General features: G+C 56.8%; 1 protein-coding gene across 1 annotated transcript in view; it reads left to right on the top strand.

The window, feature by feature from the left end:
• Nucleotides 1-19,917, top strand: part of ZC3H7B (zinc finger CCCH-type containing 7B) — a 58,095-nt gene that overhangs the window by 24,726 nt on the left and 13,452 nt on the right. Inside the window, exons 3-13 of the mRNA XM_007189109.2 lie at nucleotides 3,149-3,182; nucleotides 3,316-3,513; nucleotides 4,408-4,566; nucleotides 6,987-7,067; nucleotides 7,894-7,950; nucleotides 13,992-14,034; nucleotides 14,640-14,833; nucleotides 15,181-15,502; nucleotides 16,358-16,416; nucleotides 17,103-17,202; nucleotides 18,689-18,850. Of these exons, the coding sequence (XP_007189171.2) occupies nucleotides 3,149-3,182; nucleotides 3,316-3,513; nucleotides 4,408-4,566; nucleotides 6,987-7,067; nucleotides 7,894-7,950; nucleotides 13,992-14,034; nucleotides 14,640-14,833; nucleotides 15,181-15,502; nucleotides 16,358-16,416; nucleotides 17,103-17,202; nucleotides 18,689-18,850 (1,409 nt within the window). The remainder of the gene's footprint in view (nucleotides 1-3,148; nucleotides 3,183-3,315; nucleotides 3,514-4,407; nucleotides 4,567-6,986; nucleotides 7,068-7,893; nucleotides 7,951-13,991; nucleotides 14,035-14,639; nucleotides 14,834-15,180; nucleotides 15,503-16,357; nucleotides 16,417-17,102; nucleotides 17,203-18,688; nucleotides 18,851-19,917) is intronic.

Raw genomic sequence — 19,917 nt, 5'->3', positions numbered from 1 at the left:
CCCGGAGCACGCGCTCTCCAGCTCTCCCTTTTCTTGCTCGCTGAGCCTTTGCTGCTCAGGCTGCCTGTGTGTTGGGGAGTGAGGAGGTGGGACAGGCTGGGAAGGGGCTGGCATGGCAGGGGCCAGAGTTACCCCTAACCCTGAGCCATGAACCCGCCCCACACATATGTGCTCCCTGGTTACCCTTTGGTCTCATCCGGCATATCATTTTACCCTCCCCCTCCATGCCTGCTCCTACGCTCCCTGTTAATTCTCTTGCTTGTCTGTGTACATCTTATAATAAATCCCTAGTTCTTGCTTACTGAGCATGTCTTTCTGGCTCCATGCTGGGCTCTTCACATCCATCATCTCTCTAATCTTTACAGCAGCCCAGTAAAGCAGGTGGTCTTGTCTCCATTTTGCAGATGAGAAAACTGAGGCTCAGAGAGGTTAAGAAACGTGTTTACAGTCACACAGCTATTAAGTGACGGAAACCTGGGTCTCGCTGACTCCAAGCCCACATCTCTTTGCATTATTTGCCCCCTGTACCCACATGCCATGTTTGTTTTTTCATCTTTTTCTTTACACGTATAATATTTTTACTAACTCCTTTCTTTTATCTCTCTGAAATGGACCCTCAGAGGCATGTTTATCATGATGCTAATGAAGCATAAGCTCCTGGCCCCTCGCTTGCACGGGTCCTTTCTGAAGCCTTTCAGGACCCGCTTGCATGGGTCCTTTCTGAAGCCCTGAAAAGCTCCCTAAGCAATTCTTTGTTTCTAATTTTGTGTTCTTTTTCTTAACTACGACTCCCCACAGAACTGGGATTTGCATCTACACACCCTCATATACTCCCCAATTTTGTTCTCTCACAGAGACCTGCAAAACATGACCTGCCTTTTCACCACAAGCTGGGTCCCTTTTCACACACACACACACACACACAAACACACACACACACACACACGCAGGATCTGTTCCTGTTTATATTCACACACCACACTCTCCTTCCTCAACTTGCAAAACAGCCACTTTTCCTGGCTTCGGCCTGCTCAGAGCTGCCCTTCACTGGGGGTTCTTCTTCCATGTGGGGGAGGGCTTTGATTTTGGGAAAGTGCCTGAGTTTTATTCAGAGGCCAGTCTGGTGAACAAGGCAAGCCTTGGGAATTCTGTCTTTTTTTTAGACTTTTATTTCACATTGGAGTATAGTTGATTAACAATGTTGTGTTAGTTTCAGATGTACAGCAAAGTGATTCAGTTATACATATACAAGTATCTATTCTTTTTCAACTTCCCATTTAGGTTATTACAGAGCAGAGTTCCCTGTCCTATACAGTAGGTCCTTGTTGGTTATCCATTTTAAGAATTCTGGTTTTTTAAAAATAAATTTATTTATTTTTATTTATTTGTTCTTGGCTGCATTGGGTCTTTGTTGCTGCGCGTGGGCTTTCTCTAGTTGCGGTGAGTGGGGGCTACTCTTTGTTGCGGAGCACGGGCTCTAGGCACGCAGGCTTCAGTAGTTGTGGCACGTGGGCTCAGTAGTTGTGGCGCACGGGCTTAGTTGCTCCACGGCCTGTGGGATTTTCCCGGACCAGGGATCGAACCTGTGTCCCCTGCATTGGCAGGCAGATTCTTAACCACTGCGCCACCAGGGAAGTCCCAAGAATTCTGTTTTTAAGTCACTGATTTTTGCGGAGCTGGAACTCTGAGCCCCAGACCTAGATCCACATCCCGGTGTCCCTGCTTCCTGGTGGTCTCAGTGCCTGCAAAATGGAGATAATGCCACTTCCCTCCCAGGGTCGTTGTGCTTGGGATAAATGTTAGCCTTGTGTCCTCCTTCCCCTTCCCAAAGGGGAGTTCTGAGAAGGTTTAGCAACAGGCTTCTTGGGAACCCATGTGCTGGTCTCCTGAGGGACTGCTTTGCAGCATACATAGAAGGACCTGCTCCTTTAAAAATGACTGTTTCCTCACGTACTGACTTCGTGTGCTTAGCAAACGTTTATTAGGCGTTTCTGGGCACAGAGCACCGTAGGAGCCATAAAATGGTCTGGACAGGTGGGTGCATGGCTCGTGTAGAGCCTTAAACACCAGAATGAGGCGACCTTGAGGACAGGGTATGACCTACTGAAGACGAAGATGATGCTGGAAGAGGAGAGGCTGGAGGTGGGAGACCAGTTAGGAGGAGAGTGGTGGGGCCAGTGCTGGGGCAGGAGGGACGGGGCCTGGTCTCTGACGGTGGGAGGCAAGTGAGAGGGCGGGTGACCGGCCCCGCTGTCGTAATCAGGGACACCTCCTCCCACACACACAGGGGACCTCCGGCATCTCCTCTCACCACTTGTCACTTACTAGCTCAGGCTGCTCTTTTTCGCCCAGGTGTTCGCGGTGGCTCCGGGCAACAGAAAGAGCCCCAGCCCTGCCCTCTGGCCCTGGCTCTGACCTGCTCTGTGACCTTGGGCAAGTCACTGCCCCTCTCTGAATGTCTGTTTTCTCCTCTGTGACATGAGAGACCAGAAGACAAACCCCAGCTCCCTTCCAGCCCTGCCATTTAGCCTCAGAGATGTGCCTCAAGTCTCCTGGGCTGATGCTTTCTTCTGTACTGAGCTGGCGTTTTTTTTGGCCATGGGCAGGAGAGGGTGCGTAAGACCCCATCTACTTTTCTGAGTCTGGCATAAGGGGTTAGGTCCTGAGTGCCGGGCCTTGGCTGAGGTTGTGTGGGTTTTGCGGGCAGGGACAGAAGTGCAGAGACTCCCAAACTAAGGGGCCCTGAGGTGGACTTTGGGTGCCACCCAAGGGCCTGCAGTTGCAGGTTTGATCTGGGGAGACATGGTCGTTCCCAAGGGCTGGTTTCTTAGGCAGAGGACAGCCGACTGGAGCTGGAGCTGGAGCTCTTTCTCAGCATCTGCACCTGGGAAAGCCTGGCTGCCAGGCCCTGGGGCAAACACAAGACCTTCATCCAATCTTCCTTCGGAAACAGAGGGCCAGCGTGGTGTTCATTTAAGGAGAAAAAACTGCTATCCCCTGACCCCAGTCCACAAGGTGATGTCTGAGGTCCGAGCTGGGGGGCCGGCTCCAGGCACAGTCTCTAATCTGAGGCTCCGGCTCCTGGGCCTCCGGGAGGCTGGGAACTCTGGGCCCACCCAGACCTTGCGTCCTTCTCCTGTTCCTACAGGTCGACCCTACCCCTGAAGCAAGAAGAATATGAGGTGAGCATCAGGGGCTGGGCTGGGGGAAGGTGAAGGGCGGAGCGTCCATGGTGGGGGGCATGGGGCCCGGGTGCCAGGGCTGGGGCTGAGTGGAGAGGGCCCCCTGAGCCCCCCCTGCACCCTGCCCCGGCAGGCCTTTCTGCTCAAGCTGGTGCAGAACCTGTTCGCTGAGGGCAATGACCTGTTCCGGGAGAAGGAGTACAAGCAGGCCCTGGTGCAGTACGTGGAGGGGCTGAATGTGGCCGACTACGCCGCCTCTGACCAGGTGGCCCTGCCCCGGGAGCTGCTGTGCAAGCTGCACGTCAACAGGGCCGCCTGCTACTTCACCATGGTGAGCTCCTCTCCTCCACCCGCGGCCCGGACAGCCCAGCGACTGGGCCCCCGTGAGCCTCTGCAGCTCCGCCATCCAGCTCCGCCGTCCGCTCCCGTGGCTCTCGACCCCAGCGTGCAACAGACACACCTGGAGAGCTTTTAGAGGGCTAATACATAATGAAAAAAGGTTTAAATGATATTGGTGCCCAAGCCCTTCCCCCAGATGAGTTAAGTTAGACTCTCGGGGTGGCCTGGGCCCTGGCAGGAGTCTGTGGGCCGTCAGGGCTGAGGGCTGCTGCCCTCGTCGTGTCCGCTGCCTCTTTCTGCAAACCTGAGCACTCCCGCTTCTCCCCCCGGGGCTCCTCCCCTCCTCACACCCTCAGCCTTACTCCTTTCTCCAGACTCCCAGCTTCCTCCTGCTGCCCTCCTCCCTCAGTCTCCAGCCTCCTCCTCTTCCCTGTCCTCGCTCACTGACTCAGTCGTTCCCTGACCCTGTGGGAGCCCTGCCATGGGCTCTGCAGAGGATCCAGACCGTTCTGGATAAACGAGTCTACCCGATGCCCGTTCCCAGCGTTCTGCGCGCTGAGCTGCCTTCCGGATTTCACTTCCCCTAGAGGCGCCTTTATTCCTCTCGGTCCGTGGTCTTCTGAGTGACCGGGCTCATCACTGTACAGTTTAAAGGCCTTTCCCCTCCATGTCCTGCCACTGCCCCACAGCAGCCCCTTCGGCTGGACACACGCATGCCCTCGACTGAGCCTGAACGCCAGAGCTGTTTCCCGGAGCTCTCCAGCCCCTCCCTGACATCCTCCTCCTCTGCAGGGAAGGGAGGCTGGTCCTCAGTCCAGGTGGGGGCAGGAGGCTGGGGGAGGGAGGGTAACAGGCTGACCGGCCGCTGCCTGCTCCTCTCTGGCAGGGCCTGTATGAGAAGGCGCTGGAGGACAGCGAGAAGGCACTGGGCCTGGACGGAGACAACATCCGGGCGCTGTTCCGCAAGGCGCGGGCCCTGACCGAGCTGGGGCGCCACAAGGAGGCCTACGCGTGCAGCAGCCGGTGCTCCCTGGCCCTGCCCCACGTGAGTGCGGCCCTGCAGCCTCGCCCGCAGAGGCCAGGCTCCCAGCCCTCTGCACTGGCCCTCTCTGGGGCCAGGCACCACACCTCTCTGAGCCTCGCTTTCCTCCGCTGAGACACTGATGTTAACACCAGGCATTGCTGAAAATACATTGTGTATTGACTTACTTTAATCCTTGTGACAATCCTTAGAGACAGAGATAGAGATAGACACTATTATTATCCCCATTTTAAAGATGAGGAGACTGAGGCACAGAGAGAAAGAAACTTACCCAAGATCCCAGCAAGGGGGTGGCAGAGCCGAGACTTGAACTCAGGCAGTCTGACTCTTAACTTCCACACTCTGAGAGTACAGGGTTGCAGTGAGCACCAAACGGGGTGCCACATGTGCGGGGACCTGATGTCCAGGCTGTCATCAGGTGGGGACGGTCAATGGGAAAAAAAACCAATCAAGGGTCTTGCTTGCCCCAGCCCACGCACAGCTGGGCACACAGCCCCTCCGCATTCATTCGTCAACTTAACAAATGTTTACTAAGTGCCCACGGAGTGCCCAGATCTGTGCCTGTCAGGGACCCACAGTCTATTAGGAGACAAATGGAGACAAGCCTGGGGTCTAGGCCTGGCTCCACTACAGAGCCCTGGCATGATCTCAGACAAAGCACCGCCCCTCTCTGCACAGCAGTTCCACATCTATAAAGTGCCCTTCCTACTTTATCTCTGAAATAATGGGTGTGAAAAGGCTTGGAGAAGGGTAAATGCTGCCCAGGAAGGGCTGAGAGAATTCAGGAGTGGTCAGGATCCTGGAGGGCTCCCTGGAGGAGGCAGGGCTTGAGTGGGGCTGGAAAAAGCAAGAAGGATTTGGGTGGGCAGAGCAGAGAGGAGGCTGTATGCACAGTGATCAAGGATGTCAGTGCCAGAGAATTGGCCTGCGTTTGGGTTCTAATCTTGAGTCTGCCATCTACTAGCTCTGTGACCTTGGACACGCGGTTTAGCCCCTCTGAGTCTTAGTTTGCACCCCTATAAAGCGGGGGTGGTAACATACCATGCATCATAGGGCTGTGCTGAGGATGGAATCAGAAAATCACGCAGGGCAGTTGGCACAGTGGCTGGACACAGTAAGTGTTCAGAACATTCACTGGTATTATACTTTCTATTTATTATTCTTGCTTCTCCAATGCAGTTTACTTCACAATTGAGAACCTCTCTTATGACCTAGTGCCCAACCTGTACTACATTCTCCAGCGTCTGAAGCAGGTCCACATTGGGTCCCATGACTACCCACTCGTGGGAGGGCAGGGTGGCTCTCAGCCCACTGTGCAGGTCAGGGAGCTGGGCCCCGCGAGGGCTGGTAACTCCCCTGAGGAAAGTATCCAAACAAGGGCTTCTGACCTTGAGTTGGAGAATTCCCCCATTTTCCAGTCCTTATGGGTAAACACTGACTGGGCCCTGCTCCTTGCTGGGCATCAGGACCAGAGGTAACCCAGACCCTGGGCTCTAGGAGTTCGTCGGTGAGGTGGGGAGGTCGACGAAGGTACAGGATGTCACAGGATCCCCGTTGTCCCTTTGTAGCCTGGACTGCAGTCACTGTTTCTCTGTTTACTGATTGGTCTCCCCACTAGACTGGAGCCTCCGTGAGGCCTGGGCCCCGTCTGCCCTGTGACTGTGGTGTCCCCGGCCGCTAGCTTGTGGCTGGCACACAGCGCACAGAAAGTAGAACAGACTTGGAGGGAGGAAGGAATACAGGTTCTGTAACCGAGCGCCCACCATGGACCAGGCGCGTTCTAGACTTCACACGGCCTCGCTCCTTTGGGCCTGTGCTCCATCCCTGTGACCTCACTTGCAGAGAGTTCCAAGACATTTTTTGGTGAAAGAAGCAAGTTGTAGAACAAATAATAGGTATAATATGATCTCACTTACATAAAAGGAAGAAAAAAAAACCCCACAAAGCAAAACTAAGCATCCTTTGTCGTCCATATGCGCGTATGTAAATTCCCAGGTAAGATCTGTAGGGAAACACCGCAGCGCAGCACTGTTGGCTGTGCTCCCCCTGGGGAGGAGCCTAGGGTGAGGGTGGGGCTGATCGAGGGAAGCAGTTGCTCTTTCTCTAACATTTCAGCCTTCTACAGTGACACTGTTACTTGACGAATTGTGGAGACAAAAGGAAAATATTGAAATAAAACCCCCAAATTATTCCTTTCCACTCCCCACAATAAAAGGAAAAACAGAAGCATGGGTTCCTGGCCCCAGCCCTACCACGCACTGGCTGTGTGACTGGGGCAGCCCACGTCCCCTCCCAGGGTCCTGCTTCCTTATCCGTAACCTGGGGTAACAGGGACCCCCCCTTGCAGGGCTGCACAGGTGTCCAGAGCACAGCTCGTGAGTCAGGGTGGACTAATCACCCTACCCCGTGTCTTTCCTTCCCAGGATGAAAGTGTAACTCACCTTGGTCAGGAGCTGGCTCAGAAGCTTGGGCTGCGAGTTCGGAAGGCGTATAAGAGGCCCCAGGTAGGTGGGCCCTGGGCGCTGGGGCCTGGGCGGGGATGGAGATGGGGAGACCTGAAGAGGGTGACCAGGAGCCTTTGGGATATGTGCATGAGGGGGCCGGGGCCAGGACAGGACAGAGGGGGTGACAGCAGGTGATCTTCCCTGTGTTGGCTGAAAGCCCTGGGACGACTTCCAGAACATTTTGGCAAAGGAAAGAACAGCCAAAGCTTCCAGCTCACCTTAGACACCAGCCGTTCAAACCCGCTCCGTCCCCTGCCCTGGCCGATTTCAACACTCTGGAGATGGCCTCAGTTGACACTGGCGTCCTTTAGCCTCGTGTTCTCAGATCACCCCTGTGTGGTGCATATTTGAAATGTTGGTACCTGTTTGGCTCGTTCAGATCCACGTGCATTCATCTGGCTCCTACGTTTGGCCAGGAAGCTGCACGCCGGGGAGGGTATGGCTCTAGAATCTCTGCTGTGACCTTGCGCAAGTTAGTTCTTCTCTCTCCACCCTCTTTTCCGCATCTGGGACGTGGGGAAAATTATGCCCGCCTCAGAGGGCTCATGGGGGATCAAAGGGAGAGAGGTTTGAGGTGGTGCCTGGCACAGTGCTGGGCTCACAGTGGGAGCGTGTCCGTGGAAGTCCTCTGCCCAGGCCATGGTTGCAGGAAGAAAACGCCTGAATCTGACCCAGGTGACTCCCTGCAGGCCTGGGGGCAGGGAGCTCGGAGGGCACCGCAGACCCCACCCGCCTGGCTGGGGCTCCTCTGCTGCCCTGGCTGGTGGGACCCTGAGCACGTTCGCAGAATCGTCATCCCTTCCCACGTCTCTCCAATTTCTGGCAGGAATTGGAAACCTTTTCTCTGCTCAGTAACGGCACTGCGGCTGGTGTGGCAGATCAGGTAGGATGGGGACCAGGACCCCAAGCCGCCCTCCCCCCCCAACCCGCCCCAGGACCAACCTGTCTTGGTTCAACCATCATGAGAGCTTTGGGTTCATTGTCTGGGATATAAATGACCTCAAGCAGCAGGGCCAGAGGTATCACACTGAAGGGTTGGGCTCAATCTGTCCTTGTCCCCACTGCTGCAAGGCAGGCCCCTGCCTTGGGAAGAGGGGTGACTGACAGCTTGGGCCCGGGCCAGGGTCTTGAGGGCAGCCCTGGGACCCACAGCACCTCCACGTCCCAAGAGGGGCCTTCTGTGACCACAGGGGCAAAGTATGGGGATGAGGTGTGGCTGCCGGTGCTGGCTGTGGTCACTGCAGGGGAACCATCGGGGTACCCTCACTCGTGGACCCCTGAGAAAGAAAACAAATGGCAGCAGGCAGGGTGGGAGTAGGAAGGAGGGAGAAAGGCAGTTGAGACCAGACCACCAGGCCTTGTCCTGGTTGGGGGCAGGAGTGGCAGGGCCCAGCACACACATCAGACCCCACCACCCGCCATGCAGGAACTGCTCAGGTGGACTTGGGAAGGGACAGGCCGTAAGAGTGCGGATGGCAGCTGGCGTCCTGCCTCTTCGTTGTACATAAGGGGAGAGTGAGGCACGAGAGTGAGGAGGGGACTTGGCCAGTGTCACACAGTAGGCCCCCATCCCCCCAGAGCATGACAACACTTTCATTCATTCACTCAGCAGTCTCCCAGGGAACCACTTCTTTCTTGTCCCTGAGCTGCCACTGGGCCAGAGCAGAGTTAAGTGTGTCCTTGCCCTTGGGGCCTACCAGGCTGCAAGGGAGGCAGATGTGGACCTGCCTGTGTAGCAGTCATGATGGTTTGTAACCAAAAATCGTTAGGCCTGGCACCTACTGGGTCCTCAAAAAAAATAAAGTTAAGTGAATGTCTAAGTCTGTTCAGGCTGCTATAACAAGATGCCGGGAATTCCCTGGTGGTCCAGTGGTTAGGACTCGGCGCTCTCACTTCTGGGGCTTGGGTTCGATCCCTGGTCAGGGAACTAAGATCCCGCAAGCCATGAGGTGCAGCCAAAAAAAAAAAAAAGCCATGTACTGGGTGACTTATAAACAAAAGAAATTTATTACTCACAGTTCTGGAGACTGGGAAGTCCAAGATCAAGGTGCTAGCAGATTCAGTGTCTAGAGAGGAACCACGTCGCGGTTCATAGATGGTCTTCTAGTTATAACCTCACATGAAGGGTGGAAGGGATCTCTCTGGGGTTTCTTTTATAAGGGCCTTAATCTCATTCATGAGGGCTGCACTCTTTTTTTTTTTTTTTTTTTTTTTTTTTATAATGATAGTTCCCTATTTCTTTTTTTTTTTTTTTTTTTAATTTTATAGCTACTTTATTTATTTCTTTATTTTTGGCTGTGTTGGGTCTTCGGTTCGTGCGAGGGCTTTCTCTAGTTACGGCAAGTGGGGGCCACTCTTCATCGCGGTGCAGGGACCGCTCTTCATCGCGGTGCGCGGGCCTCTCACTATCGCGGCCCCTCCTGTTGCGGGGCACAGGCTCCAGACGCGCAGGCTCAGTAGTTGTGGCTCACGGGCCCAGCTGCTCCGTGGCATGTGGGATCTTCCCAGACCAGGGCTCGAACCCGTGTCCCCTGCATTAGCAGGCAGATTCTCAACCACTGCGCCACCAGGGAAGCCCAGGGCTGCACTCTTATGATGTAATCACCTCCCAAAGGCCACACCTCCTAATACCATAATTTGGGGGGTTAGGATTTCAACATACGAATTTCTGGGGGACAAACATTCAGACCATAGCAGTGAGTGAATGAATGCATAATCGCAAATAATTTCACAATGCCTGGAGGGAGGTGCTATTTACCCAGTATTACAAAGGAGAAACTGAGACGCAGAGAAGTTAGGAGACTTGTCTGAGTTCGTCCAGTATGTGCCAGGCACCGAGCTGGGGCCTGGGTACGTACGTGCTGAATACAACAAACATGGTCCCTGCCCTCAAAGACCTCACAGTCCAGGGCAGATGGACACTAGCCCTTTCTGGTTACAAACCATGAGGAGAGCTCTAAAGGCAGAGGGTGGGGAGCCCTGGGCCACTGGGCCTGGGAGGCCTGATTTAGACTGGGCGTCAGCAATCTGTAAGCTGAGACCCAAAGTTGAGGAGTAGGGCAGGGGCAGGGTGTGTGGGTAGAACAATTCCAGAGGGCAACGTATGTGCAAAGGCCCTGAGGCTGGGAGGAGCTCAGAGTGTAGGAGGGACCAAGTGGAGGGGGCCCAGTGGGGCTGGAACAGTGGATAGAAGCCAGAGCACCTAGTCCCTGGTGAGGTCTTCATCATAAGAGTGTTGGGAAAGCATTGAAGGCGGATAGCACTGATTTCATTCATTAATTCAGAAGATATTTATTGAGTGCTTCTGTGTGCCCATCATAGAATTGATCTAGGCACTGGGGACACAGCAGAGGGAGAAACAGCCAAAGAGCCCCACCCCATAAAACTTGTTCTAATTGGGGGAGACAAACAAAAAGTGATCAGTGCCTTGGAGAAGGGAGCTGGGGAGGCCAGCCTATTGGTGGGGGATGGGTGGGTTGCAGGGTTTTAACATTTTATTTATTTATTTTAAACCTAACATTTTTTTTTTAAGATTTTTTTTTTGATGTGGACCATTTTTAAAGTCTTTATTGAATTCATTACAATATTGCTCCTGTTTTATGTTTTGGTTTTTTGGCCGTGAGGCATGTGGGCTCTTAGCTCCCTGACCAGGGATCGAACCCCCACCCCTGCATTAGGAGGCAAAGTCTTAACCACTGGACTGCCAGGAAAGTCCCTGGGTTGCAGTTTTAAACAGTATATAGTGAGAGGGAGATACTTGAGCAAAGACCCAAAGGAGATGAGGAGTGAACTATGAGGAGGTCTGGGGGACCAGGCAGAGGGAACAACCAGTGCAAAGGCCCTGAGGCAGGAGCGTGCCCACTGTGTGCGAAGAACAGCCAGGAAGCCAGCATGGCTGGAGGGGGCTGTGCAGGGCTCCTCTTCCCTCCTGCCAGCGGTGATGGGGAGGCAGGGAGTCATCCAGGCAGATCTTATCCAGAGTTCCCAGATCTTGGGCTCCTGCCTCATTCCTGGAGCCAGAGAAACTAGGGCTCCCTTTTGTTTTCTGCTGATAGTGGCACGATTGTGTGTTATAGGGCAACTCTGGGGAGACCATGGCTGGGTATGTTATGGGGTATCCCCATTCCTTCCTTCTCTTCCCCCAGTGACTGCCCTGGTTCAGGTCGCATCCCACTGTTCCAGGTCGTGGCTGGCCTCCCCTTCTCGTCCCCTTGACACTGTCTGGGCTCCTCTTCCTGTCCCCCAGCACTGCTGCTGGATGAACTCTGACAGCCTGGCCTCGTGGGGCTCTCCCCAGCTTAGAAACCCTCCGTGGTTGTAAATTAAAGTATCCGAGGGACTTCCCCTCTGGTCCAGTGGTTAAGACTCTGCGCGCTTTCACTGCTGAGGGCCCGGGTTCAATCCCTGGTTGGGGAACTAAGATCCAACAAGCGGCACAGTGCAGCCGAATAAATAAACAAATAAATAATAAAGTACCTGTTTAAAAGTACTGTTATTAATCAATATCCGGATACTGTAGCCTGACATTCAGGCCACTCCACGGTCCGCTTCCAACCTCCCTCTCTGTCCTCACCATCTTCTCCTCACGTGCCAGACGATGTGTGCGCACCCATCCCCTTGGCTCCATAGTGAGCTCACTCGAGAGCGGAGACTTGGGGGTCCTCTCACTGATGGCGTGACCTAGAGGAAATGACGTCATGTCCTAGCCTTAGGTCCCCTCTGTACAAGGGAGACGACAGTTGTGCCCGGTTCCCAGGGTGGTTGTGCGGATGGAATAAGGGAGGTGGTGCCCGAGGCAAGGCCAGTGTTCGCACCCCTTCCCTCCGGCCAGCTCACAGGTCTCTTCCAGGACCAGGGGCAGGGAGCCTGCCCGCAGGTCCTCGCGGGCAGCGAGGGGGTGCGTAGTGTGTCAGCTGCTCATCACAGCAAGCAGAGTGGCACTGGGCACGCAGCAGGTGCTCGGAAGATATTTGTTGAATGACTAAATGACCATGGCCAAAGGGCCACAGCAGATGTGGGTGGAATGCCCAGCTCCACAAGGGCCAACCCTCGGTGTCCACGGAGTCTGCAGCCAGGGGACCACATATGGTGCCGTGCGTGGCAGTGGCCACCCCGGCCCCCGCCAAACCAGTCACCCAACCCGGCAACCTTGCTGGGGCCCCCACCACATGCACAGAGGCCAGGGCTGGTCACAGTGATGGGGGTCTGTGAGAAGCCCAGGCAGAGTGGACTCCACGGTGGAGGGGACCAGCTCAGACCCTGCCTCGGTGCACTAGCCTGGTGCTGTACGTGTGTACAGGTGTGCGCCCGTGCACCCACCACCCCCGACATCCACCGCACACTCCCACACCCACATACCACACTCCCACACATAGTGGCCTCAGGACACACTGGGACAGGGAGGGTGTCCCAGCCAGATCCCCTGACCTTCTGTAGGTTCTACATAGACACTGCGTGCGAGCCTGGCCGTGGGGATCCCCGCGGGATTCTCCAGTGTCGGGGGTGCCAGCCAGGCCGTCATTCCACACGCGTGCCTGGGCATGTAGACTGCACGTGCTGTGCCCACAAGGAGCTTCTTACGGCCTGGGCAACAGCAAGGCCCTGTGGGCACCGTGTCTGTGCCAGAGCTGCCTCTTGGCAGCGTGGGGAGCAAGACGCAAGGAGGGCTGTGAGTTCTAGGACCAGACAGAGCCTGAGGCAGCCTTGGCTTCAGTCTCACCTTGGATGTCACAGAGCCAGGCTGGCAGGATTGGGGCAGGTGGAGAGGAGGGAGCAGCTCGCGCGCAGGCGTGCAGGCAGGTGGGGAAGTGCACGCCACAGCCCAGGGCTGGACACGAGCCAGGCGAGTCCACTCGGGCCAAATGTGGAGGCCAGTGAACAAGAACACTAGTTTACCCAGGCCGACCTCCTGGTGGCTTGGATTTAAAATTCGATGCTACGCATTTAACAAACACAGCACTTCCTGTGTGTCAGGCACAGTTCTAAGCTCTGTACAAATGTCAAGTGATCGCATCCTTTTTTTTTAAAATAAAATAAATTTATTTATTTATTTATTTATTTATTTATTTATTTATGGCTGCGTTGAGTCTTCGTTGCTGTGTGCAGGCTTTCTCTAGTTGTGGCGAGCGGGGTCTACTCCTTGGCTCAGTGCACGAGCTTCTCATTGCGGTGGCTTCTCTTTGTTGCGGAGCACAGGCTCTAGGCATGCAGGCTTCAGTAGTTGTGGCACGTGGGCTCAGTAGTTGTGGCTCGTGGGCTCTAGAGCAAAGGCTCAGTAGTTGTGGCACACGGGCTTAGTTGCTCCGCGGCATATAGGGTCTTCCTGGACCAGGGATCGAACCCCTGTCCCCTGCATTGGCAGGCAGATTCTTAACCACTACGCCACCAGGGAAGTCCCGATCTCATCCTTTTTACAGTGGAAGGAGGTGGATGACTGTATCATCCTCACTTTACAGATAAGGAAATGGGCCCAGAGAGGATGAGGAGCTTGGCAAGGCCACAGGGCAAGCTTGGGCCCAGCTTTCCCTCCAACAGAAGGTCCACGGGTGGCAGTGGGATCCCACCTGAGCTGGTTCAGCCTGGGGCTGTAAATGGGGGAGGGGACACTGGTGATTCAGGAGTGGCACTTGCAGCTTTGAGCTGCGAACTCTTCCTGCCTGGCACGTGCGTGGAGGGCTCTGTAAAACACCTCCCTTGACAGGTGAGGAAACGGAGCTCAGGTTATATCCCTTCCCCTGAGGGCATTCCGGCAAGGGGCAGCTGTGAGGCTTGTCTGCCCCCACGCCCCCTGCCTCTGGCCTGTGCCCATCCAGCCCCCTGGTTAATCAGCATCAGCAGTAGTCACTTGGGGAGGGGCCTTGAGTGCCGGCACCGTGGCCGTCCCAGCCTGTGTCTGTCTGACCTGCCCTGTCCTCTTCTCCACAGGGAACTTCCAATGGATTGGGGTCCATAGATGACATCGAAACAGGTAGTGTCCCTGACATGAGGGGACGGGGTGGAGATGGGCCCTGGGGAGACCTCAGCCCCTCCCTGCCAAGACCCCGGGAGGTCAGATGGGTCAAGCACCTGCCATCCCCGGCCCTGTAGACAGGGCTCCTGGGGGCTCGCTGCCCTGGGGACTACCTGAAGGGCGGGGAGAGCGTCCCTCCAGCCTGGGAGGGTGAGGGGCTGCCTCAGGGGGGTAGCAGTGGCCCTACCCCGCCGCCGGGAGTCCACCTTTCTCCAAGTCCTCCTCTCCCTTTCTCTTCCTCACTGGCTTCCAGGAGGGGTCACATTTCAAAAGTGTCCTTGAGAGAGGGCATTGCATACCCCAGAGGTGGGCTATTCAGGCACTGACCAGGCCCATCGGAGGAACACTGCAGAACGAAAGGCCCCTCTCCCACCCCACGGGGCCTCCCTTCGCTACGGCCTAGCCTCCCCCGATGGGGTCAGGCCAGCAGGCAGGCAGGGCTCCTGGCGGGAGCCGGGGAAAGGGGGGAAGGTGTTGGAGGCGGACCTCAGGCCCTAGGACACCACCCCCGACTCCCACCAAGCAGGACCCCCTGCAGCTACTGAGCCCACCCCCATCCACAGACTGCTACCTGGACCTGCGAGGCTCCCCGGCCCCCCTCCCCTCCCCGCCCCCCATGCCCCTCTTCCCTCACGTTCTGGACCTGCTGGCCCCCCTGGACAGCAGCAGCGGGGCCCTCCCCGGCACCGAGAGTCTGGATGACTTCTCCGATGGGGATGTCTTCGGTCCGGAGCTGGACACCCTCCTGGACTCGCTGGTGAGCCGTGCCGCCCCCTCCTCTTCCCGGAACCCTTCTCCCCACCGGGACCCCATCACATCCATCCTCATGTCCTGTGTCGGGGGGAGGGAAGGCCCCATCTCACGTCGCAGTTGCAGAAACTGAGGCCTCGGGGGTAGGGGAGGGACTCGCTCTGGATAGAAACACAACAGTGCAGAACGTGGGTCCAGAAGGGACTGTAAAAATCCCTGACTCCACCTGTGGGGCAGGTCGGGACTGAGGCCGCGGGGGTGTGAGGCGGGGAGCCTCACCCGGGCCTGCCCAAGCCTGGGCGCGCGCGTTCTCCTCCAGCCCCTCCCTCTCCTCCCTCTGTTCCCACCTTGCAGTCTCTGGTGCAGGGTGGCCTGCCTGGCAGCGGCGTGCCCAGCGAGTTGCCCCAGCTGATACCCGTGTTCCCCGGCGGGACCCCGCTGCTGCCTCCTGTGGTGGGTGGATCCATCCCCGTCTCCAGCCCACTGCCCCCGGCCTCCTTCGGCCTCGTCATGGACCCCTCCAAGAAGCTGGCTGCCTCGGTGCTGGATGCCCTCGACCCGCCAGGCTCGGCGCTGGACTCCCTGGACCTGCTGCCGTACTCGGAGACCCGACTGGACGCCCTCGACAGCTTCGGGTCGACCCGTGGCTCCCTGGACAAGCCCAGCTCCTTCATGGGTGAGGCCTGGAGGGGCACACTCACCCCCACCCCCTGTGCAGTTGGGATTACAGCTCTTGTTCTGCCTCATGGTCTGGGGCCGCGTCTTCTGGCTTTGTGTCTCCTGTAGTGCTCAGCACAGTGCGGGGCTGAGGCCTAAGGGGCTGGGCGTCTTGTTTAAGGTCAAAGAGCAGGGCTGGGATAGTCCAGGATTCCAGACTTGCAGTGTGGTGCTCTTCCCCCACCTTCCAGGGCCCTGGCTTCACCAGATCAGTGGGCGGATGGTCCTGAGGCTGGGGGAGGGGGTGCCAGGTCGTGGGCTCCTCCAGCACCGCTCTGACCAAGGGACCCCGCCAGGAAACAGACCCGCCTGGGCCTCTGCAGGATCGGCTTTCCGACAGTCAGACCTAGCTCAGGGCGCTCACTGCCGAGGGGGGTTCGTGGGGCTGCAGGGGGCACAGATGGGCTTCACAGAGACTTCCTGGAGGAGGTGATAGCTGAGCAGGGTCATGTGCTGGCAGAGGGAGCAGTGCGACACAGGCCTAGCAATAGAGGGCCTGGCGGATGAGCAGAGGAGTTGGCCGGAGGGGGAGCGGGTTGGGGGCCTTGAAGGCCTGAGGCTGGTCTCACAGGACCCGCGAGCCAAGCTGAGGAGCTCGGGCTTTCTCCCGGGGGCTATGGGGGTGCAGAAGGTGTAAGCACAGGGTGGACACGCCCAGGCTGGGACGTTTTTCTGTCCCCGGGCGGTGGCCCAAATGGGAGAGGATGTGTGGCCTGGATGGCTTCTCCAAGTTAGAAATACGGAAGAGAAAGTCCTCAGAGGGCCCTCCTGCCCTTCAGAGCAGGGCAGGTGACCCCTGTGTCTTCTTGCCCAGAGGAAGCCAACTCACAGGACCATCGTCCCCTGAGCGGTACTCAGAAACCAGCCCCCTCGGTGAGTGGCTCGGCGAGCATCGGTGCGCAGGTACCTCATGCTCTCCTTCCTGGCCCAGCCGTGTGCTGGGAGGGTAAGCAGAGGGCACCGCCCACCCTTGTCTGGCCAAATCGGACATCGAGGCTCAGAGGAGTTAAGTAACCTCTCCAGGGTCAGTAACATCCATGGTCTCAGGACTCAGCCAGGTTTGAGTTGAGGAGAGCACTTGACCAGGACTTAGGTGGCCTGTACTCTGGCCTTAGCCTAGACACTAGCTGTGTGGCCCTGGGGAAGCCACCTAACCTCTCTGAGTTTTGCCTTCTTCCCCATCTGTTGATGCCTTGGTGGCTTGGGAGAGAGGATGGGAGTGGGGGAGGGCCTGTGCTTAGGCCCCAATCAGGGCCACTCCTGTTTCTCCACTTTCATGTTGGGTTTTAACTCAAGGAAACGTTCTGGGCCAAGGTCACTGTCACCCATGCATCGTGCATCACCACTAGTCTGATCTAATCCTGCTGGATTCTTGGATCATGTTACAAGGGGCTCCCCAGCTGGAAGGGTGGAGGAAGAGGGAGGGTCCTGGGCTGCAGTTCCGCTCTTGGGTGGGATTGGGGGATGTCACAGTGCCCCTAACCTCTGGTGCCCAGGCTGGTTCCGGTGGCACTGGCCATCGTCCAGCGCCCAAAATGGCCAACCTCCCCCTGTCACAGCCAGAGCCTTCCATGCCCAACACCGCCTTGCTCATCAAGAACCCCTTGGCTGCCACCCACGAGTTCAAGCAGGCGTGCCAGCTCTGCTACCCCAAAACAGGTAAGGTCACGCCTTCATACTCCACCCCTCTGCCCAGAGATGCCGGGAATCTCAGGAGTGTATAATCCCAGAATGGCAGAATCCTAGTGTACCTGTCAGAGATAAGTATGGGAAGACAGAAGCCCCTCCGGCTACTCCGAGCAGACAGGGATGTCTTGTGGGAGGCGAGGACTTTGAAAACTGCAGGAAAGCCTAGAGGAGCGGAAGCGGAGATTCCACCAGGCCTTTGGGCTACTTCTCCACAAGCTGAAGCCCAGAAGCTGGGGTCCACCGCTCTCACACAGAGCCCAGGGGGCTGCCGGGATTGCTGGCCAGCATCACGGCCACCCCACAGCCCAGAGGCTGAGGAAGGCAGGGTCCAGCTGGCTGCTGCAAAAACACATCTGCCGAGGAAGGGCAGCCTGCACCTCTGTCCACATCCACCTCTCCGTCCACCTCTTGCTGGGTGAATTCAAACCTTGCCTAGAACCCAGGGGGCGGAGGAGTCTGGGAAATGTATTTCCTAGGCTCCCAGCCCTCAAACCCAAGGGAGACTGTAGGAGCAATTCAAAGTAGATGCCCAGTGTTGGTAGACACTTTTCAGCACACCTAGAATTTCAGAATTCTAGACTCTAAGACTCACAGTATTTCATTTGCCAGAATCTCATAGTTCTGACGTTTCAGAATATTCTCTTGGTATCTCAGGGCTACAGATCTTACCAGTCTAGAGTTCTCCCTCTCAGAGGTGCTGACGTTGACAGGACTCAGAGGTCATCTAGTTGCTGTTTTCCACCCCTTCCCCCCTCCCCCTCACACGCATGTCACCCCTGACAGAGCCGTCCTGCTGAAGCCCGCGGCCCCGTGGGGATGGGGAGCAGAGCGCCGTCTTGCTGGATGGCTATGCCCGTGAGGAAGTTTCTTCCTTGCACAGACCACGCCAGCCTCCCCGATCTGCACGCCCACCGCTCGCTGCCCCCTGTGCTGGGGAAGCAGAGCCGCTGCACACCTGGTGCTGGCCCAGCCACGTCACATGGGTCCCCACAAGGGACCTAGGTGCTCTTGGTCTCTTTGGGGAGACCCCACCCCCACCCCATTGTTGGGGAGAGGAGGCCTTCGGTCAGAAGATTTGAGAGCACCAGGGAAGAGGCAAAGGAGCAGGGGAGGGAGGCTGAGTCTGGCAGCACTTTTCCGGGGCAGGAAAAGAAAGGGACAGAGCCTGCTCTCTCCCAGGCACTGTCTTCGTAATTTGTTCCAAGGAAACACTGAAGTGGTCAGGCTCACTGTAGAGTCGGGGTGGTGGTGGAAAGGGGGTGGGTGCTGAAAAGGGGCTCCCCTCTGCCCAAGCCCCCTGTCCCCAGGGAGCATATGGCAGGAGCTGGCGGGAGGCCCAGGGGAAGGAGGTGGGCTTTTAGGCGGCAGGGGGGCCAATCCCCATGGCTCGGGCCCATTGGCTGTCACCCTTCAGTTCTGCTTCCGGAACCATTCCCTGTCCTCCCTGCCCCCACAGGCCCCAGGGCGGGCGACTACACCTACCGTGAGGGCCTTGAGCACAAGTGCAAGCGGGATATCCTGCTCGGCCGCCTCCGGAGCTCCGAGGACCAGACCTGGAAGCGGATCCGGCCCCGGCCAACCAAGACCAGCTTCGTGGGCTCCTACTACCTGTGCAAAGGTGGGTGGGCTGCAGCAGGGGCAGGTGGCACGGCCCAGGCCCAGCTTCTCACGCCCGGCCGCAGCTCTGCTCCTCATCACAGGCAGACAGGTAGACAGACAGGTGTGGTCCATAAAGGAGGGATCCCATCTCAGATCGAGCATCTCCTGCCCTGACCAGCTCCACAGACAGGTGGGAGCGTTTGGATGTTACCCTCAAGCTGGGGCCTCACCAGCAGCCCGTGCTCCCGGGTGGAAGGCTCAGGTGGTTCACGGAGAGCTAGTTTCTGTTACACTGCAGGGTCCCAAAGGGTTGTTGGAAGGATATGGAGAGAAAATCCATGTAAAGCACTGGGGACTGGCCCATAGTAAGGGCTTGATAAATATTAGCTTTTAAAATTTCGTATGTTGTTGTCATTTTTCTCACTTCTGGCTCATGTCATTTGATTGACATTTAGTGGACATTTGGCAGGTACCTCATTTGCTTTCTTCTACTCCCCAACCAAGCATCTCGGTGCAGCCTGCACAGCAAGACATGAACAGTCTTGATATTGTTAAGTGCTTTCTAGCGTCGCCCTTTTGTACCCGCCATCACACATCCTCATGACAACTCTGGGTGAGGAAGGAGACTTGGGGAGTCTGCTCCAGGCTCCGCCTTTGTCCCCCGACCCAGCCCGTGGCAGTAACGCACCCAGGCTTTCTGGATCAGCTCTTTGTTCTTCCCAGGTGGATCTTAAAGACTTGTCATTTCTGAGCTTGCAGGCCTCCGCCAGCCATGCCCTGGCCAGCGTGGATGAAGTCCCAATGCTACGAGGCCTACAAGTCCCCATCTGCCCTAACCATTCCCCAGATACACTGAACCCTGACTCCTTTGCACATGCTGTGCCCTTTGAACTTGGTCATCCTCTGCTCCTCCTTCAAGCAGCACCTGGATCTTGAGAAGCCCTTGCCTGCAGGCCTCCCCGCTGGGTGTGGAGCTGGTCGCAGTGCAGAGCAGTCTGTGGGGTCACCGGGCCGTCCAGCCTGCTCGTCCTCGTGTGCCTGCAAGCTTGGCAGGGGGCTGGAATGGGGCAGACTTAGAAAGAGTGT

The sequence above is a fragment of the Balaenoptera acutorostrata genome, chromosome 11, assembly GCF_949987535.1.
Source record: "Balaenoptera acutorostrata chromosome 11, mBalAcu1.1, whole genome shotgun sequence".
NCBI classification, from domain to species: domain Eukaryota; kingdom Metazoa; phylum Chordata; class Mammalia; order Artiodactyla; family Balaenopteridae; genus Balaenoptera; species Balaenoptera acutorostrata.
The sequence above is the reverse complement of the archived record's forward strand: the minus strand, read 5'-3'. Positions and strand labels throughout refer to the sequence as shown.